The sequence below is a fragment of the Battus philenor genome, unplaced genomic scaffold (genome assembly GCF_028537555.1).
Source record: "Battus philenor isolate CCGP_79_NKW_IND1 unplaced genomic scaffold, ilBatPhil1.0.hap1 SCAF_5, whole genome shotgun sequence".
NCBI classification, from domain to species: Eukaryota; Metazoa; Arthropoda; class Insecta; order Lepidoptera; family Papilionidae; genus Battus; species Battus philenor.
Window position 1 is genome coordinate 4,086,901 of NW_027181715.1, and position 25,390 is coordinate 4,112,290.

The 25,390-nt window shown below is 30.1% G+C and overlaps 2 protein-coding genes across 2 annotated transcripts; both read right to left on the reverse strand.

Annotated features, from left to right (window-relative positions):
* Positions 1-692: 692 nt before the first annotated feature.
* LOC137929595 (protein obstructor-E-like) lies at positions 693-10,940 on the reverse strand. Its single transcript, XM_068772617.1, has 7 exons — positions 10,787-10,940; positions 7,813-7,899; positions 2,939-3,052; positions 2,415-2,479; positions 1,956-2,094; positions 1,595-1,808; positions 693-804 (listed from the first exon to the last, which is right to left on the reverse strand). The coding sequence occupies exons 1-7, from the start codon at positions 10,830-10,832 to the stop codon at positions 747-749; spliced, it is 723 nt and encodes a 240-aa protein (XP_068628718.1). The 5' UTR covers positions 10,833-10,940; the 3' UTR covers positions 693-746.
* Positions 10,941-18,174: 7,234 nt separating this feature from the next.
* Positions 18,175-25,196, reverse strand: LOC137929364 (protein obstructor-E-like). Its single transcript, XM_068772269.1, has 5 exons — positions 25,040-25,196; positions 20,736-20,930; positions 19,404-19,607; positions 18,468-18,681; positions 18,175-18,298 (listed from the first exon to the last, which is right to left on the reverse strand). The coding sequence occupies exons 1-5, from the start codon at positions 25,080-25,082 to the stop codon at positions 18,241-18,243; spliced, it is 714 nt and encodes a 237-aa protein (XP_068628370.1). The 5' UTR covers positions 25,083-25,196; the 3' UTR covers positions 18,175-18,240.
* Between the last annotated feature and the right edge of the window lie 194 nt (positions 25,197-25,390).

Sequence of the window (25,390 nt, forward strand, 5' to 3'; positions counted from 1 at the left end):
CAATAACGTGTAATGGTATGCGAGTGGTTTCGGTGTTACTTTGAATAGTTAATTGCTTAATTATCGAGTGTTATTAATTTTACTAATGCGACTTTGGTACCTCTGACGATAATGAAATGCTACACGAACTAGAACGTTTTAGGTAAGCTTTAAGTTCACGGACCATTCTGCTCCGGGAAATCAGCTCAGATTTAGCTGTAAAAGCCCTCGGGCTAGCAGCAACAACAGAGAAAAATTAAGTTACTTTAAGTTATATGAAGTTATATCTGAAAAACCACAACCTCTGTAATTATTACATAGATATCGAATAAAATTAATAATAAAGTATTTTGTTATATATAGCAGATCTGTACTGGACTAATTTAAAAAAATATATAAAAAATGTTAATACAAGACAGGGTTCACCAGTAGTACTTTTTATATAGTTGTAATGGAATTGGCATTTGTCTTTCATCTCACCTCTCCGGAAAGTGTAGATGACACGCCTATTCAAAAAACTCCAGAGTTCAACTTATCAGGAAAAATAGACCCCGGCAGGTCGTTCCAAATCTTGGCGACTCTCATCAAAAACGAGCTGTCAAACCATTTAGTTTGCCTTTTGGGAATGTCAACAACGTATGGATGAAACTTTTGCCAACGCCTAGTAGTCCGATAAAGAAAAATGAAACTACATTAATTACTTTATTATTTTTTTAGTATACATAGGAGCTTATAAACTATCAGGAGGTTACTACATTAATTTCTGATTACGCCTTCTTCGGTAATTTGTTCTTTTCCAATGGCTGGCCTTCATAATAGTTTTCGCTGTAAATACATGAGAATTCATTAACAAAACTCAAAACCAATGTCATATGTAGTATATTAGTGACGCAACACTTTTGAAATGAAATTTGAATACAATTAACAGATATCCCATTTCATCTCATCTCATATATTATAATATAATGATATTTTATCATACACATTCTGACTAGAATTTAAATAATATAATAGAAAATTTCACAAGTCGCACACCTAAAAATTTGCAAAGTTATAAGAAAGTCGTTGTTTTTTACTTTCCATTGTTTTTAATTTATTCTTAACAAAGACTGTTAATTGGGCTATAATTAACAATGCGGGTCGCAAAGGCTACACAAAGATCGTTGAAAGAGTAGTCTTGTCCATAAGATATGGTCAGGTTTTAGCAAACAATAACCAATTCGAACCTCAAAGCGAACTGTCTAGTACTAATTTTAAACAGTCATTATATTTTCTGTAAATTTTATGCCCAATTAAGTAAATTGATTTTTCCTTGAGAATTTCCTAATCAGAATCAAGGAACTAAAAAAATATGAATGAAGTCGGCAAAGACATTCTTAAGCTATGGCATGATTAAGGAAACTAAAGATTATTTTTATGTAAACATATAGTATATATTCTGTTTTGTCATATAACGATATTCCTTTACTGTTTATGAGCAGTGACGATATTAGAATTCATATAGAGAGTGGGAACTGTCGGTAACTATTTTTACCACCATAAATTTGAATATTTAATAAACTGCCATTGCTAAACAAAAGTTCTTCAGAAATAAAATAACTTGAATGTCTCTTACCATCCGGGAACTTTTTCAGGATTGTCGCACATGAAAGTGTCTTCGTTGTACACTTTTCCAGAAGGACAGCTGCCTTTTTGTGGCTGTACGCCATTGCGGCATATGTAGAACTTCTGACAGTCTTCTGGATGAGGGAAAGTTGGATGCGGCAAAACGCGTCCGTTGGGTCCTACCACATCGCCGTCCGGACAGGTGAAACCGTCGTCAAGCACATCTGTTGTAAAACATTGGTAACATAATTAAGAAAAAAAAAAAAACAAAACTAAGCATATCTCTTTTCAGTTAATTTAATGATAAATGAATATGTTAACGCGAAAATACATAACGCTTAATTACAAGAAAATTTATCATGGTAGTGTACCTTTAGTGATATGTTCACATTTACGGTCAACAAGCTCCTTCCAGTCGCAGTTGGAAGTTTCCTCGTCGAAATACAGTCCAGGCGGGCAAGGCAGTTCGTTAGGGATACCCTCGGAACAATAGTAGAATTTGTCGCAAGCCTGGCAAAAGAATATCGCTTACTAAATATAAACTTTTATGTGTCCGGGTTATCACTACACTATTGTCTTTTAATCAAAAATCATCGCCACTCATCAAACTAGTTGCTGACTTATCTATGTACACTGATTTCGTATCAATTTTTTTTGTATTAGGTTTGCAATGGCAATTTGCAATTTCTTAAGACTGTGTATAAAAACACATTTGAATTTTTATCGGCGGGAGCTTTTTATTGACACGGACTTGAAAGATAAATATCGAAAAATAAGTACAAGATTATAAAGACCATCTAAAACAACACTTTTCAAAACAACTTTGTTACCTGTGGATCGGGATGTTTAAAATATCCATTTTGTCGTGGACAACCTTTAGTGGGTTTTGGTTCCTCTGCAAAAATAAAAAAAATGTTTAAATATTAAGATAAGGCGATTATTTATTTAAGTTAGCGATTTTATCAGTATTTAAACAAAAACAACTTATAAATTTACATACATACATATACGTATTTGTTACAAAGTTTTGTAACAAATATTTATGATACATTTTGTAGTCTTTCATATTTGTTGACAGTTATTTAAAAGATATTTTGAAACATGCACGAAACAATTAAGATCTTTTCTTTGTGTTTATTTATTAAACAAAAATAAAAAAAGGAACTCAAGTATATTTATCGAGTACCACAAATATTCATTTAACGAGCTGCATGTGCATTGCGATTTTTTACTCTTACTTTTACGTATATAGTTTATATAATATTGTAATAATATAATGTCAAAGCATTTTTGTAAAATAGTTTATTTATTCGCAAAAATATTCTCATGAAAAATTTCAAATTTAAACACTTACGTAGCTCTTTTCTGTCTCCGCAGTCAACGTTTGATGGGATGTCACACAATTCCTTATTTGGATGCTCATCAGAAAAAACTAACCCGTCCGGGCAAAGTTTAGACTCTGCTACTCCTGTAGTATAAATATTAAGCTGTTATTAATTGTACATCTATTACATTGTTTGTCATTGTAAAGTATTAACAGTTCTTTTAAGAATTCTTTTTATTTTGGTATGTAATATTAAGTTTTATAACACTGGTTTCTCACCGACTATCGATAATGGGCTTATTCAACAAGGGTATGTTGTTTTTTGATGAATGTCACAGATCATTTGAAATTGTACACCAGTCGATAAACAAAAATAATATTGTCATCATCATTACTTGAGCCGCAGGATGTCAACTGCTGAACTTTCATATATATTTCCAACAGAATCGGTTTTAAGCAGCTATGTTATAAGCCGATTACTAATTTAACTTGCAACCTCTTTGGATTATGTCGATTAACTTCGTTCGACTTAATAAAATTACAATACTTAATTAAAACTTAATTACCACTAACTTAAATATCAAGAATACATTTTAATAAAAAAATGAATTAAAAAATAATTCGAGTAATAGCTACTAATTTATATATAATGTAAAAAACCCAAAATATATTTATCAATTCTTAAAAGTAAAAACGCGATACACACTATCATAACACTTAAGTAATAATTTCTACTTAAAACTAAACGTTTATCCGAAACATAAAAAGTATCAAGAAGCTTTTAGGAATGGAGGTTTTTTGATATCTCTGATAATGTATATACCTGTAAGTGTTTTAAATAAAAAGGTTTTTCGTATTAGGTGTAAGGAATGATAATGCATTTATCCAATTAATGTCAGAAGTTCACCTTGAAATACGGTTTTTAACCATATAAATAAAAAATATTATGAATTAAAAAGCTCCGTGTTTGCACTTAATATAAATCACATATATTATATCAGACTTCAGACACCTTTCAAAACGGACCACGGTAATATTTGCGTACCACTGTTTGTAGAGAGTGGATTGTGTGTAGAAGCAAATATTTAATTATTATACTATTATGTAGCGGTAACGATGTAATTATTTATATGTAGTGTTTAATTATCTTAAAACTATCATCACTTTAAACGATTTTCGAATTCGAAAAATATAAATCTTGATTTAATTATGGTATGGGATTATAAAAAAAATTATGCAATCTGTTTTGTTTTACTCTATTATTCCGTTTATTATCATATTACACTGCAATAAATCCTAAACGGATAATAGTATATTTTCATTTAGGATTATGTACTGTAAACACTTGTTTTTTTCTTGAGCACAATTCCAAAAGAGACTAATTTGATAGAAACTAGATTGAGCTAACTTATGATTGCACAGGAATTCTATAATAGAGACCTATGTCAGCATCGAACGTCGTAAGATGATAATAATGACGATAGCATCTTTCAAGTTAAAGCTACGAGGATAAGATATATTTCCATGAATTACACATAACTGATATTGTAATGAAAAATTGTAAAATTTTATTCAAAAGAGCAACCATTGGGTTTCTAGTCGGCTCTTCTCAACAGATAAGACTTCCTTACCAGTGATAGCTTATTATTCATAACTATATACAAAATGCGTAATTGAATAAAGATATTTTTAATTGAATCGAATTGTCCTGATTTAAAAAGGTCCCTTAAACACTTAGGTATTTTTTTCTGTGAATATTGTCACAAAACCTACAGAGCTATTCATTTACAATCTTTATTATTACTTAATTTATTCACACTGTAATGCTTTTTTATTATTATTATTTTATATGATAATTCTCTTAATTATACGTAATAATAGAAGTGTATTGTAAAGACAAAACAGAACATACTGCTGCCCACATAAGAGTTACTAATTTTATGAAACTAGGCTAACAAAGGTTTATTGCAAGCATATTTTTATTTCTAATGCAAACATTATAGACCCCTGGTTATAACTGCATTATTGCAACCAGTAAATAGTGAAACTTATGTATAATGGCTTTGTACACGAACGGTTTTACGAGATAAGCTTGTTAGATAATAATTTCTTTGTCGATTACTTTCTAATTTTAAACGGAGGGAAATATAACATAAATTCTTCCTTCGATACATAACTGTATACCAGTTAGTTATAAATTTAACGAGGTCACCAAGGATTGCAATGATAATGGTAACTCGAGCCTGTTCACTGCAGGGCCGGTGTGGTAACGTGTCGGTTGTCACCATTTATAACTTCGTACTGCGCTGAGATGTATGATCACAATCAATTACATTCACTTGTATATGACATAATTAAAAATAATCGACAAAGTATTCGTCTCTATAAGTGCGTGGGTTCGCGATGTAAGTGACGCATTATTTCTTATTTAATTTGGAATCCGTAAAATTTAAAAAAAGTACAAATACATTCGTTTTAAAAAAATCTTTGACATAATTAATGAATTTACAAAAAACTCTTATCGTATAAAAATAAAAAAAATACGAGATGGAGTCAATACTGTTTATATCACTAATAAATAATTCGTATTTATTCAAAATAAAACATTCAACGCGTAAATACAGATAGGTATTATCTAATATCTTTGTGAAATCCTATTTATTTTTACAATTTTTTTGTATATTCATTCAATAACATGTATTTGAAGAAAAAAAATTAGAATTGCTGGATTAGTAAATTTTGAAGTACCTATAAACTTCATTATGGTGCACTACATAAATGGTGTTTATCCATCTTATATGTATACATTACATTTGTAAGTTATAAAACTGAGATGTGGCGAAAACAAATTAACAGCAGCTTTTTAATGTAGTTTTACTGTTTAATCTAACGTTTTCTAATCGGTTCATTTCCTCACACACTTTCACTTTTACATTAAAACCGAGACATTTCTACAATCTCTTCGGTTTAGCTGACAAAACGATTCGCCTCACGTTCACACTAAATTTCGATTTTCATGTGCAACATGTGGCAGATTGCTGTCCGTACAACAAATCAGCTTTCGAAGCGGATACGTAACTATTTACTGAAACTAGAACGAAACATTTTAGAAATTTTGCTGTCGACTACGCAAGATTCCACTGACAGTACGGGGAAATCTGTATGCTTGGTATGTTGAATTATGAGCAAATGTAACCTTGTTTTTATTAAGTAAAATGGTAATCAACACAAAAAATGTTTCTAAAAGGTACATTAAAACATTAACTGTCGTTTATATGTGCAATTGCGAATAGCAATTAGTAAAAGTTTAATGTTTTAAAAATAGCAATTGCAATATTTATTGGGTACAAAATGTATGTCATGTTGCTGTCATAAGTGTTAATTATATTCGTGTTGTAGCTTTTTATTAATTAAGCTTTTAATGTAATATAAAGATAGTTTGAATAAACAGTACTAAAAATTAAATGAAAAAGTTTTAAACATAAAGGCAATGGATCTAAAATTTAGTATGTCCTGAATACGCACTTTGAAAACTATTCGACACAAAGTTTATTTTTTATTAAAAAAAAAAAACAATTTGTTTAATTTGCGTTTTGCTATTGTTATATCAAATAATATAAAGAAGTTAAAAAGATTTAGGCTTGCGGTCGTAGATCGCAGGTTTGATTCCCGCAACACAATCTTGTATAATTCACATTTTTTGTATTAACTATTTAAGATTGCTTCAGCTCATAAACAGGTTCTATGGGATATGCGGCAGCGGTCTGTGCATACTCTAATACCACACTGCGATAGCTAACCCGCTTGCCGTACATGGTGTTATTGGTATTACGATGTATGCCAATAGCTGGATATGGATGACATGGAGAGGAGAATATGACTATCACCTTTCTTGTTCGACTTACTTACCTGGGTTAAAGCACCTATTACTGCGGCACATAAAATTGGCATTAATTACTGATGTATTAATAAACACAATTTACTTATACAGGTTATAATCACCAGTGCCTGTTGGTTCTACAGAAGACAATGTAAATCAAAACTGGTTTGAAAATTTCACTAAAAAAGTTTTACATAAAAAAACGACATTCGTGTACTTTCAGATATTAAACAGCAATCGATACTGCCTTATTCGGTTCATTGCCCGTTCTGCTGCGATACGGAATTGGGAAATCCTTTTAGGAAGGTCGTCAAGCTTTATCTCGAATAGCAACGAAAATGTATATCGGGATAAATTATAAACGCTATTAGTACCGAGCATGTAATTTACCGGTTATTGTTTTATGATTTTTTTATTTTAAAACGAATTATATTGTACTCTCTAAAGTTTTCTTTCAAGTAGTCAATTCTTCAAAGTAAAAATTATTATGTTATTTTTACGTTATTAATTCACCAGTTTCTTTAACAGCAGGTCTTAAAAACATCGATGCATTATACTATATATCATATAAAGGTAATAAAAACCTCCAAGATAAGTATTTTTTTAATAAAATTTGCTTGAATTATACAATTCAATAAAGCATCCGAAAGTTAATAAAACCGTATTACTTTCATGAAAAGACAATAAAAAGTACTTTTTTCGTTAGTTAGGCTAATCCGTGTGCCGAGTTAGACTTTTCTCTCAATCATACATGAATTTATTTATTGACCTGAAAATTTGGTAAAAACATTTGTATAAAAAGTATAATCTAGTGTACTTGTACATGGCAATTAAAAACATTAAACTACCTACTGAATATTAATGAAGGACAAAAATGTAATTTAAAATGCCAAAGACATGTTGCAATTTAAAAAAAAAATAGAATTGCAAAATTATATTACCGGTATTCCTATGCAATTATATTCGGTTTTTACAACATAACACTTAGACATTACTTGTTAACCTTTTGATATTTCATACTGACCTCTGCTGCATTTGTAATAAAGGTCACACTGGTATGGGTCTGGGTAAAAACCGCTCTTGCCGGGGCAATCGAAATCTTGTCCTGAAACTGAAATAAAAAACCACCGTTATATTAGTCACGAAAGGAAATCTTTACAGAGGACAAATGACTCACGAACGTGACATTCCATTCTTAACGTACAATAAAGAAGTTTACTATGAAAATACTATACAGAATGATTGATTATAGGTATGGAAGTTTTAAAGCCATGAATGTATGGCACAATTTTTGTCATTTATTGTATGGTACGCTCTGTCCAGATATTTATGGTTACAGAAATTAAAAATAACGCAAAGCGTTAATATCATTTATTATTGTTCACTGTCTGTTCCTGCAGACTTTGCATGATCTTATTAGCCTGATGTATTCCAATACAAAACATTAATTAATGTAATAATTTTTCACAGCAATCGTTTTAAAGTTAACTAACCAATAAGCTATAGATTCATTTCTTTAAAGCTTACATCAATAATCGATAAACATGTAAAACAATAATATAAGGAAGTAACTTTTATTAAAGTGCAGTCGTGTTTCATGAACAATAATAAAAATATTTAGACAAGGATTTATCTTTCACATACCCATAGTTACTTCGAGGAATGTATAAGAGAAATAGAATGTTACCGATCATGAACCTTTTGTTGAAACACTTTTGACGAGGAAAAAACGCGTTACAGTCATTGATTGACGTCGGTTCAGTCCACCGCACTCGCACTTATCACGACCTCAGCGCTGTTACAACCCAGTACCATATTATAGGTTTCGAAAAATCAGATATTTCGTGACAACGGCCGATAGTAAAATTGCCCTTGCAACACGTGCATTATTCGTAACGTTCATTACTGACTTTGCAAAATGCACATTAAGAAATTATTGGTGCAATCTTTTACTAGTAAAGTAATGGACGACGCATCAGCTTATTAAACATTTTACAGGATGATTGATTTTCGTTCTATAAGGACGTAAAGATCGATGTAATTTATGTGATGTATAAATAGAAAATTAATAATGAATCTGTCGAAGGAGGTAGAATATCTTAAATGACACTTAAATAGACAGATATTGATTAAATGACTATCACACCATATAATTTAATTAAATTTAACTTAATATCAAACTAGTCACCGTTATATATTTCAAAGACAAGGATAATGCTTTTTGTAAGTAGATTAAATAAACGCACGAAATATTATAAGAAAGTATACGTTACAGAACTAGTTGTATTACTTTCCAGAAGTAACACAAAAATAAGCAAACTGGATGTCAGTTATTGTACTTCAATTAGTGATTACTAATTTTTTAACAAACGATCTAGACAGAGTTGATTATTATTATAATAAAACTAATTTTAATAAAGAACATATGTTTGTTTATTATTAAGTTGATGTCATTTATAATAACCACATATGTACGACGTCAGAAGAATGTAAAGAAGAGTTAATTTTACAGCTTCAAAGGTTCTTAAAGCGTACTGATCTAAGAAATGTACATAATAAACTCAAATTCAGTATTTTTATATTAACTTTCACAATGCTCTTAATACGACAGTAAAGCAATTCTTTTTCAAGTTTAATAGCGTAACAGTTTTATTTAACTAGTTTATTTTTAATAAACTTCTTAAATTTATTACAGAATATATTAGAGACATTATATGAGAGTATATTGTAATATTACATGCATTTATCTGCGAAAGAGTTACATTTTTTATGAAGCCTAAATAAAAGTACAACAAGTTTAAGTTTATTTCTAGTTCTAATCTTAAACGCACACAAATGTACTCGTACATATTAGCGGTAGTCACTTTTAAGGCAATGACTGCGAGTACGTTAGTCCATACACTATTTAAAATATACGTTTCGAAAGTATGTATATAAGTTATACATACTACGTGGCAAAGTGCACGGTCCTTAAATACATAACCATAGTCAAGTTAGCAGTAAGCATTTCGGAATTTAAAATACGTCCTTGGAGACCTCATAGTAACTTTCATAATCCTCTCAAAAGCGCGACGACGCGTAATATCTTTTAAAGTTCAGAATGTTCACGTTAGCTGTGTGTGAATAATCGTCATTGCCTGTTCCAGCATAGTTTGCGTTGGCTAATTAATACTGCTTTTTATGCTTTTGGCAATAACGTCAATTAATCCTCGTTTTTCAAATAATTGTTGTAAATACTGACGCATAATTAAATTAATTAATCCTGGTTATCCACAAGGCAAGTAAAATAAATATTTGTTTAGTAGATTCAGATAAATGGTTTCATTTTTTTCAAACGAAGTATAAGTTATGTAAAGAAGTACAATATTTTAACTTTTGAAAATTCTTTTAACTTTTGTTTTAATTTTTACACAACATTATAACACTCCAGTGGAATATTTTTGCCCTAGCATACTTATGTACGAAATATAAAAATAATAATACATTCATATATCCTGTTTACTGTTGCACGAGGTAATTTGTTTTCGGTAAAAAAAATAATCAGTTGTCTTCTTTCGTAAAAGAAAACGTACATTATGCGCAAAAACATGGTTCTACGCAAAAAGAAAATCCTTGAAACTTCCAATCAGGCTTGACTAGTTATTTGTATACTAAGAATATTTTAGAACACTATTTTAATAGTTACTCTTTAATAATAATTCACTTTAAGTCAAATTTCATTTATTTTCAAAGTTTTAAACGTTTTTGTCGCTAAGAAGTGAAAGTTTGTTTCTATTTACCATTATTACATAAATATTTATTATATATAACGTAAGTAATAATCGCAGCAAGTATAATGCGTATTATATAACAACTATTTTTCAAACTATTTAAACTTTTAATGATTTAATCAACAAATACGAAAACTTCAAAAACGTGTAATTGAATTATTAAAAATTTGTAAAGTAAGTTATTAAGGTGACAAAAATTTAATAAAAATAATTTAAAATAACACTCACCAAATCCGCTGACAGCGAAGCTTACGAATAATAGAAAACTAAACATTTTGAATTTAAAACTAACGAAATTAAAAAATATATAAAATGTTATGCCTGTCCGGGTGTACGTGTGTTTCCCTCAGAAGGTTGCTCCGTATTGCTAGCGAGAACCCATCGGGGGCTGCCGTGAATGCGACTCGTTTGTAAGCGACAACTACATTCGAAAATAACGATTGCGTTCATAAACTACATAATCGAGTCTCATTTAATAAATCCTTAATATTTCGCACATGACCCATACCTTACTGGTTGTTATCTCTCTATTACATTACAACTGTTGAGAAATTTGCGCTAATTTTTTGTTAGTCCGTATACGAAATACGTCATTTAATTAACAACATTTTTTTTTGTTTTAATAGAGAGAACGTAATAAATTAAAATACTTCATATTCATACTAATAAATATTTTGTTTAATAATGTTAGCTTATATTTTACAAAAACTATATATAATTTTTGAGAGAAATAGAAAGAAAGAAGTAGAAGAAAACTTATGAACTCCATTAAGTTTATCAACTAATTTAATAAAAACCCAGTATAAAATTTTTACTTAAAAATTATGTTAGATATGTAAAATTAATAATAATTACTAATATTCAATAATTATTGCAATATATATATAGATATCGAGGATTATTGAAGACTCTTTGAGCAATGTATACAATAAACATACAGTATACAGTAAAAAATAAAACCTATAAAAAGTGTAATTTTATGATAAAGCATCTGAAGATCTATTCAAAGATTAATTCCTGATAATCATAAGTCTGCATTTATATAACTAAATAGTTAAAATACTAAAAGAAAGTCTAGTAAACTATCTAATACTGCATGTAAGATCCAAAAAAATTAAAGAAATCGTTATCAGACTAAACGAGATATAACGTAATATTTATTTGACTATACGACTTCTCGTGAACAAGTATTTAATACATTCAGATAGGATCAAGATATCATCAACCTTGCCCGAAGCGCTTGTCTCGATTTCTTTCATTGCATGGTCAGTCACATGGATAATATACTACTATTACCATTTATGGAGACGTTAAAGGTTGTTTATAGCTCTGGCATGCATCCGGTGACATTAATGCAAATCTATTGGATGTAAATGCAGACTTAACGTATTTAAAACTTTCCACTAAGCTTAATCTAATATATATTATGACAATTATTTTTAAAAGTAGAAGTTTTATTTTCATATGTGTTCCTTATGGAACGTATACCGAATAAAATTTGGGATTTTATTCTTAACGATATTAATATTTTTACTTAACTAACACAGATATTTTATAAAAATATTAATCTTAGCATAAAATTACGACCTTTGAATAGGAAATGAAAGCTATTTTTCAAATAAAAAACATACATAAATTTGTATTGTATATTAAAATCATTAGCTTTATATTTATTATCAATGTATTAATTTTTTGCTTATTGATCGGTGTAATAATTAACTTTAAAACCGCCTTTTCGTACTACGTCATCGCAACGTTATTTATTATTTCTGAAACCATTGATTTTTAAGAATATATTTATCATAAATATATTGCTTTTATGTCTGTAACAAGTCACCTTGTACTATGTATTTTCTTAACCAATATAACAAACAAGGCATCTCTTACCTCTATTTCATATTGACCATAACTAACTTATTAAATAAACACAATTTTATTATGATTGGAATAAAAATTATAAAACATAATATAAACTGTTTCACAGTCAATCTTGAATCTACACGTTACTAATGAAGTTATAAAAATGGGGAACGGTTGCTCTATTATTAGTAAGAATAATTAATATTTTATTTGATGTGAAGCAATATCCAGATAAGCGTTTGATATGAACAAATTAAGTAACGTAAGCAACAATTAAGGTTGAGTAACAGAATGCCTGTCGAAAACTGGTTCGACCATTGTCAGCTAAGACAGGACCCGTGCTTGCGTGTGCCTTGTGCACGACTTCATCGAACGCAACGAGCCTCAAACTTTCACATAGCCCTTTTCAGTTCTAATTATTTTAATTATTAATATCAGTTCATATTGTTATTATGTAACCAAATATTTTTTGTAAAACATACTCAAGAAAGCAATAAAGCCTTAAAGACTTCAGATGCAGGCTACTTCCAATCGGTCCTATTAGACCGGTGGGAAGGCTTTTGTCTTACAATGGACGTCCTATGGCTGAAATAATGATGATGATAATAATGATGAAATCCATCAACACCAATTTTTTTTTTTAAGTCAAATGTCAAATGTGTATATGACATGGATATGTTAATTTATAATAAGCACATTCATTAATACGTAATCAACAATTTTAATATTTTTTTATTCATTAGTAATAATTATTAATTTATATACAGTTATAATAAGCATATTTAGATATACAGTAATAATTGTAACCATTTCCGGAGTCGTTTGACTGGGATTACGAATAATTTAATATATAATTTAATCGTGACAGAAAATTTAAATCATTTTTAAAATATATGAGACGACGTCTAATTAATATCAGAACAAAACATTATAAACAACGCTTGTCACTTCAAATTTTATGGTCCATTAGTTGAGAACTTCTGACTGAACTTAAATAGCACGCGCCTATAATCAGCGTTCCGTCACGTGAATTGCATAATGCGTGATTCACATTCACTACTTGAATAGAAGAAGAGAGTAATTCAATTTGTATAAACCCTTTGTTTGATTCCGAGTATTAAGAAGATATATATTCACACGTAAGCACTTGAGCTTTTTTCATCGAATCGGTGTAATATTGTGTTCCATGTAAAGTTTACCAGAACATTCAGATAATTCCGCGGTTGCCTTTTGATATAATAGATATTAATAATATACGCAATATAGTAAAAATATTTCAAGAAGAAAATGGAACTCAATTTACTGCAGAGGCATTTAATGTAGTAATTACAATTACTTGGCACTATTGGCAAATAATTGAAAGCAAATATGTTAACGGAATACGTAATCTATACTTTTAAACGACGGAACTGCCTCTGCTTTGTATCTCATATTAATTTAAAATACAATATCCGGCGGAATACAGAAACCGCGCTTGTTACCTTGAAACATGAGATGGTACGTCTCATTTAGCCGAGTAATTTATAAAGGTAAGTCGCCCTTCGAACTTGCACTATTCAACACCGAGGTCGTTGTGGCTACGATGGTCTTTTGACAAATAGATTTCCACTCCTACTCCCCTAATTGTCCGCGTTGCTAAGGGTCGTGATCCTCAGATACGAAGTAACCTTCATTTTGGCTGCTCCAGCTGTTTTTGGGCAACGTGAAGCGCAGTATAAAGGTTGATGTCAAGTTACGAGGCAGATATTAGAAAGCTAGGTTTTTGGTATTAGTATCGATAAAAAGAATGAAGAAAAACTAAAAAAAATTCTGCGAAAATAGTAAAAGGCTTATACCAAAGTCTCACTGATGACAAAGTATACGTAAGTATAATATTTTTGTAATTCTTAAAACAATCATCTTCCTTAATATTTATATAATTTACTTTTAAAAACTTGTATCTGTTGTCGGTACTGTCTTATTTATACCATTGTCTAATTTCGTATTTTGCCGGTGTACTCAAACTTCCTTCCACCGAATTCCGTCTACACGTTGAATTATTTTTAAAACGAAACAAAGTCATCAATAATTAATTTTTTATAGAGATCATGTGCAAAACAAAACCTTTTCACGCGATTATGAGTCGTCTAAGACACAACACTTGTGATTCCCAGCTGTGTCAAATCTTTGGAATTATACTCTTAATATTCTTAATTTGTATAACTCTGTTTTTCTTTGTATAACAACCTATTATAATAATATCCTAAAATAAATAGAATAGTGATGTAATGAAATAATTTACGATTTTTATGTATTTAAATGATTATATAAACCTAAAGATGCAAATAAAGTGATAGAGGTATAGTATATTTCCACATAATATTTGCATTTTATTCTTAAAGTTACATTTCGCGCTTTGAACAGATTTTTTAACTTTTAAAACTTTATATATTTATATGAATAGTAAAGAAGGTTCACACTTTGACGAACTACAATCTATCTATCCCATTCAGTGAAAAAAATTAGATAAACTAAATATTCCAAAAATTTAAACGGTAAGATGAATTACGAAAAGAATTAAATTTTTCTGTTGATACGTGACCCTTTCCTCCAAATCTGTTAAGTCATTTACGTGTATTTAGCACGAAATATGGTTGACCTTATGGATGTCAAAGTTTAAAGTTAAAAAAGAAATAGTTTTATTACGTATAATAATTACCATTATCTATATTTGACGATTATAGATAATGGTAATTATCATATAATATTTACTTCATTACATGCTACCTACTGAGAACTACCATTTTTTATGATTGTATTAATGAAAAAAATCTTCTCTCTTAAAATTAAAACAATTTACATTGATACATCTTTATCCTGAACATAGTCTGGAACAGATTAACAGGGTTTTTGGTAGAGCCTGTGATTAACAAATTTCTTAAAACTACTAACAGATTATATTACCGAAGAAATAAGACACTTATGACTTTTAATATTTATTTGTAGAATTAAATAATAATTAAAAACCTTGAATCCTACGTTCAGTATTAAGTATGAAAATTACAATAATATACTTCTAGTTAATAATATTCTAGTATAATAAATACCTAATAACACATCTCTTGTAATTGCCATTAAGCATTTGGCTTCACATATTTATAAATGCATATATAGCTAATGGTGCGTTCGATAAACTGGTATGTGGGAAGACACTGTTGCAAACATCGATATAAATGCAAAGATTTGACGTTTGCATACAGTGACATTAAGCTTCAGGAAGCGGTGAAAGGAATATTTTATTTATTAAAAGGTTAAACGTCTCCTCTGTTCTACATTTCATTTTGTTTATTTATTTTATCTCATATTATTTTTTGTACACGCTAGAACACATAAATAGTTTCATAATAATCATAAAAAAGTACAATGGGCGGTCTTATCACACGTGGCAATCTCTTCCAGACCACCATATTATTGAAACAGTCGAAGTATAAATAATGGACATTTAACGTGTACAAAACACACATATGTACAAACATACATACATATTTATAATAAAAGCATACATACTTGTAATAAACAAGGTATGATGCATATTACGGTATAATACATTTTATAAATATAATACAATGATAAAAATAACATCAAACTGACTTGGATCGAATCGTGTGAAAGAAACTAACTAAATAATTCTTAACCATCATCTTAAAAATGTCAGTAACTGTTTATTTAATTTCCTAATATAATCTTTATTAATACAAATATTAAGGCATACGGAGTATAGCTATACGTTGCATAGAAAGCATATTTAACAACAATGTATTTGCGTATTTTTGTCTTAATTAGTATGGACGAACAAACTTTCGTTTTGATGATTTTGACGCTTCCGCGCTGTGCTCTATGCATGACGACATATCACTACCGAGTCGTTTTGAATATATTTTCAATACTTATGTAAAATAATAAATCTGAATAAAAGAAGATCTTTTTTTAATAAAAAAAATGTTTGTTATAAGGTCTACCTTACCTTTTTATAAGAAGAAATATAAGAATATTTCTTATTAGAGAAAACGTATGTACTTTCCGAGGACATATCGATGCGTTTTTCGAGAACGGAATTCCTTCTATTTTCAAGAACATTAAAACTTTTAGCAAGTACTAACAATGTAACCGTTCCTTGGGTTAAAATGTAACCTATAGACCATATAACTATGATGAATAAATACTACGATATAGTCAATGATATATCGTTTCAGCCTTAAGATACCTATTGTAAGGCATAGGGCTCCCCCAAAAAATTTCTAATTGTGGGTATACAATATTTGCTACGCTGGGCAGGCTAGTTGGCAATCGCAGTGTGGTCTTATAGTACGCCGAGAACGCTGCTGCCCATCCTCTCGTAACTTGTTTGTGAGCAGTGGCAATCCTATATAATTAATGCAAAAAGTGCGAATTATATAAGATTTTATTCCGGTAATCAAACCCGCGATCAATGATCGCAACCCTCAGTCCTCTAAGGCTAAGCTGCCGTTGATAAAGATATGACTAGAAATTAATTTATAGTGAATTTATATATTGTGGAAGTAGGAGCGAGAGGTATAACAGCAAAAAATCTCTGTAACTTGTTAAATAATTTAGGCCTTCGATGGGAAAAGATCAGCTTATTTCTGGTATTTGTTTCTAAATCGTCGGTAGGATAGTTTAAATTATTTGGTTAGGTAGGTTAAAGAGTCTGGTCAATGAATATGTACACAAATTAATTGCAAGGAGGCTTCTTTAAACCTACTACACGGGTCGTCAACCCCAAGCACTGTACCCAATCCATTTTCATTATTTAGATACTGCTAAGAGCTGTGGAATACTAAAATTTACTATAAACATGAAATTCTCGCCAAAAAATACTGTAATTACTTATAGATTAGTTTCTACAAGGTAGTAGGTACAAAATGCAACTTTTTTATAACACAATAATTGGCATTGGACCGAAGAATGAAACAATTTTTTAATTATTGTTAAGTAGGTAAACTTTAAGGATATATTTTTTAATTCTTATGTAATATTTATTTAAACATTAAAAGTTAACAAATGTTTAATGGGTTTGATTTTATGCATTAATAAAAAGTTCCATAACATATTTTAGACCCTTTGATCTTGAATCTTGATCTGAACTGATCGATACATGGGGTACATGGTTTGTGACTTGGTCGATTTAACTTGATTGATAATGTACATATCAAAAAAAGAGCAATTGTTAAGTTTTAGGCCGGCCCTTCTCAGCAGGTCAGAATTAAAAGCCACTAGTGACTTACTACTTATAATTCAATAAACAAAAAATAATAAAGCATGTAAATGTCTAATAAACATATTTTGAATTTTAATTTAATGTTATTGTGACATTAAAAATGCTTCGGTACAGATTGACAGTGGCGTTCAGAACTATTTTATACATTATTTTTAACATCTTTTTTTTAATTGTTACTAACGATTCTTTAAAACTTAATTCAAATCTTTAAATATCCCATATATTATTAAGTATGTATATATTATTAGCGAGAAGGAACAAACTATAAAATAAGTTTTTGTGATACTTTCGATCTAACAGAATTTATAAATTATTATTCATGATAACAAAATAACAATTGACACAAAAACATTCCTTATAGTAGTTCATTATGGTGGCTTATTATGGTACTAGTCCCGTTGTGGTTTGTTTTTAAAAGGAAATGGGCACAGGCATGCTTAACGTGTATACAGTGGGAATATGTAAAAAAAACGAACAATTTATTTCTTATTGTATATTAACTTATCAAGTCTTAGGTGTAACTAAATTATTAGTATCACTATGTTTAAGACCTCGCTTTAGGTCCAGGCGCAACATCTTCGGAGTCCTTGTACCAGTCCTCGCTGCAATATAAAATATTCATTAGTAAAATCTGGTTTATCGTATAATTTTAATATATATTGAACTGATATTTTTGAAATGAATCTTATCTAAATAAAAGTTGGTATTCGAGCCATATTATTAATAACATTCGTGTAAAAGAAATCAATTATAGTAACATGCAATACTAACCATCCGCGGACATTTTCAGGGGCGTCACATTTCTGCGATTCCTCGTTGTATACTTCTCCAACTTGGCAACCAAGGTCACGTGGCTCGATACCGTTCAGGCAGACGTAGAAACGCTGGCAGTCGTTTGGGTGGGGGAATTTGGGGTGAGCGACTGCTAGACCTTGAGCGTCAACTTGTTGTTCCTTGGGGCATTCAAAACCGTCCTTGGTTTTTGCTATATGAACGAAAGAAATTTGTCATCAAAATCCTTTTAAATAAATATTTCACAGATAATGATTATACACACATATATTAAAATATAATTGGATGTTTCAAAAATATCCAATAATATTTTAAAATCGCTACTATTTGAATAACAAACTATGTGTCATAGTAGGCTATAATCATTTATTCTATTCAGAAACGTAAGGATTGTCGTAGGTGAAGGGAACATTATATCATTGTGGGATTGAAAAGGGCAAATCGGTCGTTACACACATGTGAGTTGACGGACAGACGATATTAAAAGTTAATACGGTGCTTAGTTTTTGCGACACGTACTACACTACGTTGATTTCGTGATTTATTACTTATAAATTAAGGGTCATATTTGCTTTAGAAAACCGTTTATATGAAACTGGAAAATTTCCACTGTATAAATATTTTGCAGACGCTAGACGCTTACAGGTTCTAACTAATTCTATTAGAAATATATGTGGATAGCTTATGTTCAGCAGTGGACGTCTTAGAGCTGAAATGAAGATGATAATAATGATGATATTTTTACAAGCATCACCTAATAAAATAACTCTTGAATTCAAAATAAATCATTTATACAAAATTGTCACACGCCGTTTGAATATATTAGTAGACATGAATAAAAGTTGAATCTCTTGTATTCTTCTACTAGCATCTTCTCCATAAAATATCAATAAATATAATAAATAGTATACATACCCTCTTGCGTCTGACATCCTTGTCTTCCTGCGGTATCAGGCCAAACGCAGGTGCCGGAGTATTCGTCGAAGTGAAGTCCGGCAGTACATTTTACTTCAGTAGCGTCACCCTCAATGCAGTTGAAAAAGATGTTGCAAACAGAAGGATCAGGGTGAGCAAAGAAACCGTTGCGACGCGGGCATTGGCTGTTGGGCTTAGGGGGTTCTGAAATATGTTGAGAAAAATATAAAACCTGTGTTAAGTCACAATAAAAAAGGCAAATTATAAAAAAACAGCGCATTCATTGCGTATAGAAAACCATTGCGTCAATCAGTAGGACCCGTAAATACAGTTTATTAACAACTCAGTGTTACACATTCGGAGTTATTGCAAAAAAAGTGCCAATATAACGAAAACAACTTTTGAAATCGAATCATTTATGAAACCAATATGTTGCATCATGTTTAGTAGGACACGACTTTCATTGTAAGTACAGGTTAAAGATTGATAGTAGCGAAAACCTTGAAACATCTCGGCAGCTGCATTCCAAATTAAATTACATGTGTCTACTGAGAATTAATTATTGAAATGACAAGGAAATACATAAGTAATTTTCACTCGAGTCGATAAATGAACGTCGCTATTTTTAAATTGTTCCGTTCCCAACCCATTCGCCTTGGATCGACAAGTTGCGTTGTCCGGTATCGAATTCCTTTCACGTTTCATTACCCGGCACGTATAAAATTTCTATAAAATCAATATAACGTTAAACGCTGGACAAAGGTATTGACATTTAAACACACGTCACGAACTTTAGACAATGCTTGCCATAAGTAAGTGTAGGTAAACAGTTTAATGTATTATTATTAACGCATTTCCCATCAATACACTAATTTCCAATGTCGTAGATTAATTCCATTGATAGAATTAATAGGTATAAGAAACAAAGATATTAAGCTTATAATTCAAATACAACTTTTTATGATAAGACAAATATAGACTACCTGCATCGAATAGATGTTTTACATATTTGCATTAATGTCATGTAAGGATCGATAGTTAGTAAATGCACACCTGATTGGCCTAGAAAGTCGACGTTGTGTGACCTAGGCTTTCAAAGGTAGACGAGATAAGTCACTTCAGAGCATTCGTTTAACCTCCACAAAATAATGAGGTTATTTGAAATTAAATGTTAGTATTTTAATCATGCATTTTTAATATACATATATTATTTGAAGCAACAAAAGAGTAATTGTTATTGCATAAAACAAATAAAAATAATATATTGAGGCATGTACATTTACATGCAAATCTGCCAATAAAAAGACATTACAATGAAAAATAAATACTTACGCAGCTCGGTCCTGTCTCCGCAATCAACGTTGAAGGGTTGATCGCACTTATTGATCTTTCTGATCGTAGGGTCAAACACCAGGCCATCGGGGCATAGTTTAGTAGTGGCTACACCGTCTACGCATTCGTAGAACTTGTCGCACTGTCTATCGTCTTCATATTGACCATCTTTATTAGGGCATTTAAATTGGGCACCTAGAGAAATAAAAATGTTCTGATTAGAACTAAATATCAATTGCACCATTTATACAACGATGAAACAATACAACTATTACTATTAAAATATGAAGTTTTCTTGATTCGAATATCAGACTTCGAAATATTATTAATTTACTTACTTTAACTACATCTGTTAGTAAAATCTTACATACAAACTTAATTTTATTTAAATTAATTATTGATTAAACATTTTTAATGTTACTTTATGCTTTTAATTTCCATATTAAAAAAACAGTCACTAACGGAAATTATTATTTGACCTTTAATAAAATTCGAATATAAGATTTGTAAGATAAGTATTATAAGTATACATGTATTTCGATACTATTATAGATATGACTTCGTTAAATAACAGTAATATCAAATTAAAGAGTTTCTTCGGCGTGTTTCTTTTAAAATTATTTTATGGTTACACAGATTAGTGCTAAACACCCACTCGGTGTTTAGCACTAATCTGTGTAACAACTCCTGAAGATGCCCCGTGGAGGGGTGAAACACGTGTTGGGTGAATTTACGGTGGCGGTTGTGTAGTTTGCATTGTCTGTCGCATGCGCATTTACGAGCGGGCTGGCGGGCGGTGCACTTTCATGCACGACAACCACTGCATGTGCGGAGGTGGCTAGATATTGGTCCTTTCTTATTTAGGATGGACTTCCGCAATGTAACGCCTGAATCCATTAAACATTTTATTTATTTTAATGCCAAAAATTGTAATAAAATGTTTAGATCACTAGTATAAGCAATCCACAACGATAACGACGCCACCATTAGGATTCTATACTATTATTGTGTATCTTTATTCCTAAAAGTTGTAGTTTTCTAAGAGCCGTCCTTTTACCATGTGATATGACGTATGTCCAGTACCATAGGAATGAATTAAACAATAAAAATGTACTAGACAAATAAACCGTATAATTGCTCCATAGCGAATAAAGTAGAACATGCAAGACAATTGATTTTACACGACAGAACAAGTTCAATCTAAACGAAACGGCAAATTGAGTGAAAGTTATGTCAATATAGAACGGGCCGAGTATCCGTATTCTGCCACTGTAAAAGATTGAAACAGGCCAGATTTTTTATTACACAACATCACACGTTATTATATAATCATCGACATAAGCTATTGGCACGTAAGCGATCACGTGATCTTGAGCAATAGGCAAATTCAGAGAATCTTATCTAAAGATTTGACAGTTAAACAAGATGTTCGTACATTTAATATGTAAAATGTTATTATAAAGAATCGATAAGATAATATTAGTGATATTTAAATACTCAATCTACATAATTTAGTATAATTATTACAAAATTAATACCGGAGTTTGTCCTTGACATATTTGCTTCTAACCTATTAAGGGTAAAACCTTATGCGGCAGTATTAGAATACTGAAGCGAATGGTACAACAATATCTAGTTTGTAAATTAGAGTTAAGATTGTTATTAAGTTATAATTCAGATAGAAATTGAGAACTAGAAAATAAGTCTAGTATTATTTATGAAGTATAAAATCGGTCAATACATAAATGTGTGGCTAATAATGTTCTAATAATTTTTTTAAGAAAATTTTAATTCGGAAATGTTAAATTACTTGCTTGTATTGTTTTATACCTACTAGACATTATTTAATACGAAATAACATATAGTAAATTGCGTCCCATAATTACGAACTGTCAGTTTTGTCAATGTTAATTATATACCATTCATCAGATTCACGTGGGATCATTGTATGTGGTGTGTGTTATATCGCTAGTATGGGAGCGACGCCTGCGCTTTATAGCGCAACACGCGAGCTCAGTGACGCAACGCAAACGGCCCAAGAAGTGAAAGTGTGGCGCTTACGACACTGAATAGTTGGTGGTGCATCGTTCGCTGATGCACTGGGGTCGACACCGCGGTGTGACCTCAGCGGAATTCGTGTATCAATCGTATTGACATAAAAATATCAAAAGGTCATAACTCTATTACATTTAAAGACCAAATACTATGTAATTATTACTGCAATATATTATAAACTGATCCTATAATATCTTAATAATCAATAATAAATATTGTTACCCAAGAATTTCTAAAATTAATGTACAAATTCTAAGATAACGCGTGCTCTACGAATTTTTTTGTGATTATAATAAGTCATTTAAAGGATTTCATTAAAAAAATTAACCTTTAAATTTTTACATAACTGCTCATACGACAGCCTTGACACATAAAATCACGTTTTTTTTAATTTGCCTAAAAGCAAAGAAGACAAACTGGTTATGGAAACTCGCCGCTCAAGTGGTTGCGGTCACGTTTCCCTGGCCATCGGTGACAGGCATTTAAAAATAAAATAATATAGTCAAATGGCATTTTCCGCGAACGTGCTTGCTCGGGCATATTTACTTTTAAGAACCATTCTCTTTTTATTATATAAAAGTTATTTTACTTTATATAGACATTCTTGATCAATGTCCTGCATACGTTTACCGGTAAAATTACTTTTACCATACAACCTTCAAAATCGATTTGATTTTTTTTTTATTCTCCGACGAATAATCAAAATGATTTACATTTATTTTTGAATTATTTAAGTGTAAAACCATAGCATGTGTTATCAGATATGATATATACATTATAGGCTTGTATAATATTATCTATATATTGAAAATCAGTTCTACAGGATTATATCGTGAACTAAAAATATCTGACTAAATTACTATGTATCAGTAACTGTGATAAATACATAATTTATTGTGAGTGTTAAATACATAATTTATAAAATTTTCGACTGTTTTTATCGAGCTCTATTTCAAAGCTCAAAATTTACTTTTATATCTTTAACATGGGTTAAAAACTAATTAATATGCATTGAAAATATATTATGTATAATGAAAATTGTTAAAAAATATTAGAAATATTTTGATAAAAGTTAAGAGTAAAAGGAGAACTAAATGACAAACAAATATATTGGTAATCTCTTATAGCTTATTTTAAGAAAAGGTCCAAAGCTTTACGATAAAATTGATAACGAATTTACAATAAAATCTCTACTATAAAATTACAATTACAAACATCTTGTCTAAATTTAATTATTATTTTGTAAACTTTACAATAACAATATAACGATTCGTAGACGTTGCAACAATGGTTCAAAGAACAAAAAGTCAATGTCAATATACTATTTTCACAAAAGTACTTACAATTTAAAATAGTTTTCGAATAATCCAGTTTTTATTATTACTTTTTCAGCTTTTTACAGATAAATGTAACTTTCTACAGGTAATAAACGTGAAATTGAATACAGAAAATTGAATTAAAACGGTAAAAATAACTGCAATAATCTTACGTATCTTCAATTTTCCCTTTATGTTTTTTAAATGAATTGTATAATAAAATACAGTGTGACATTTTTTACTTTAATCAATAGAACAGGTTTGCGATTTGCTTATCAATAGCTTTAAGTTTAAATTAGCATAAATACTGAATTTAAATTACTTGTCCCCGATGTATAATGAATACTAATAAATGTTTTGTAAAAGATGTATTATTTATAGTACACAGAGGACTTGTCTGTATTTTATTGTTTTATTAGTGTTTATTATTATCAATACAAAAGACTTAAACGCGTGCAGCCAATTAGTAGGATTTTTTTTCCATTTCCGAAACACACAAATTGCTCCATTTTAGTATGACAAAAGCATTGCTGAAAACTGCAATAACAAGTTAAATTTTTTGTAGTAATTAGGTTCTGTAATTGTGCTACAATTAGCTTACGTAGAACGGTCTCCTTTCGTGTTCTAAACGTGTCAACTATTAATATGATAAATGAAAGAGTAAAAGATTTTTTTTTTCTTCATTAAATATTATTATTAATATTAACATTTCTTTGTCAAATAAATGTTATTATTATGAGCATTAGTTTAAAACTTAATTATAATAAAAAAATTAGCTAATAAGGAAATAATATATATTGAAACAAGTATAATTTGTATTTTAATATAATTCAATTTAAGTGATCTTTTATAGTAACATTTTAATTATATATTTATAAATACTATGAATTTAGAATTCAGAAATAGTCTAAAATACATTTTAATAATACTTACTTGCTAAGGCGGCGACTGCCGTCAATACGATGAACACTTTCATAGTGACCTTTTGATTACAATATTTTAAAAAATATAATAAAAAAAATACAATGACTAGATTGTGGACCGACCCCTTTGACGACCCTGGTGCGACTGACGAGTGCTGCCTTTGCGCGCGCCTTTTCTTCGCTTGACCTGTGTATGCTCACCCAAAACCGGTACGAAGATTTAGCAGTGATTTAACAAATTATTCTATGAACAGACAAAAATCATTTTCATGGTTGAATAGTAAAAGAAACTTGATAAAACTATGTGACGTATTAGATGTTAAAAATATTTTTACTTACTTACTTACTTTTAACACAAACA

Bases quoted from the DNA above. Each gene is read 5' to 3' on its own strand.
- LOC137929595 (XM_068772617.1), bottom strand. From the start codon at position 10,832: ATGTTTAGTTTTCTATTATTCGTAAGCTTCGCTGTCAGCGGATTTG. The intron at 7,900-10,786 runs GTGAGTGTTATT...TTTTTATTTCAG, and splicing joins CTTCGCTGTCAGCGGATTTG to TTTCAGGACAAGATTTCGAT. The intron at 2,480-2,938 runs GTAAGTGTTTAA...TTATTTTTGCAG, and splicing joins CGGAGACAGAAAAGAGCTAC to AGGAACCAAAACCCACTAAA.
- LOC137929364 (XM_068772269.1), bottom strand. From the start codon at position 25,082: ATGAAAGTGTTCATCGTATTGACGGCAGTCGCCGCCTTAGCAA. The intron at 19,608-20,735 runs GTAAGTATTTAT...AACATATTTCAG, and splicing joins CGGAGACAGGACCGAGCTGC to AACCCCCTAAGCCCAACAGC. The intron at 18,682-19,403 runs GTATGTATACTA...TCGTTCATATAG, and splicing joins AGGATGTCAGACGCAAGAGG to CAAAAACCAAGGACGGTTTT.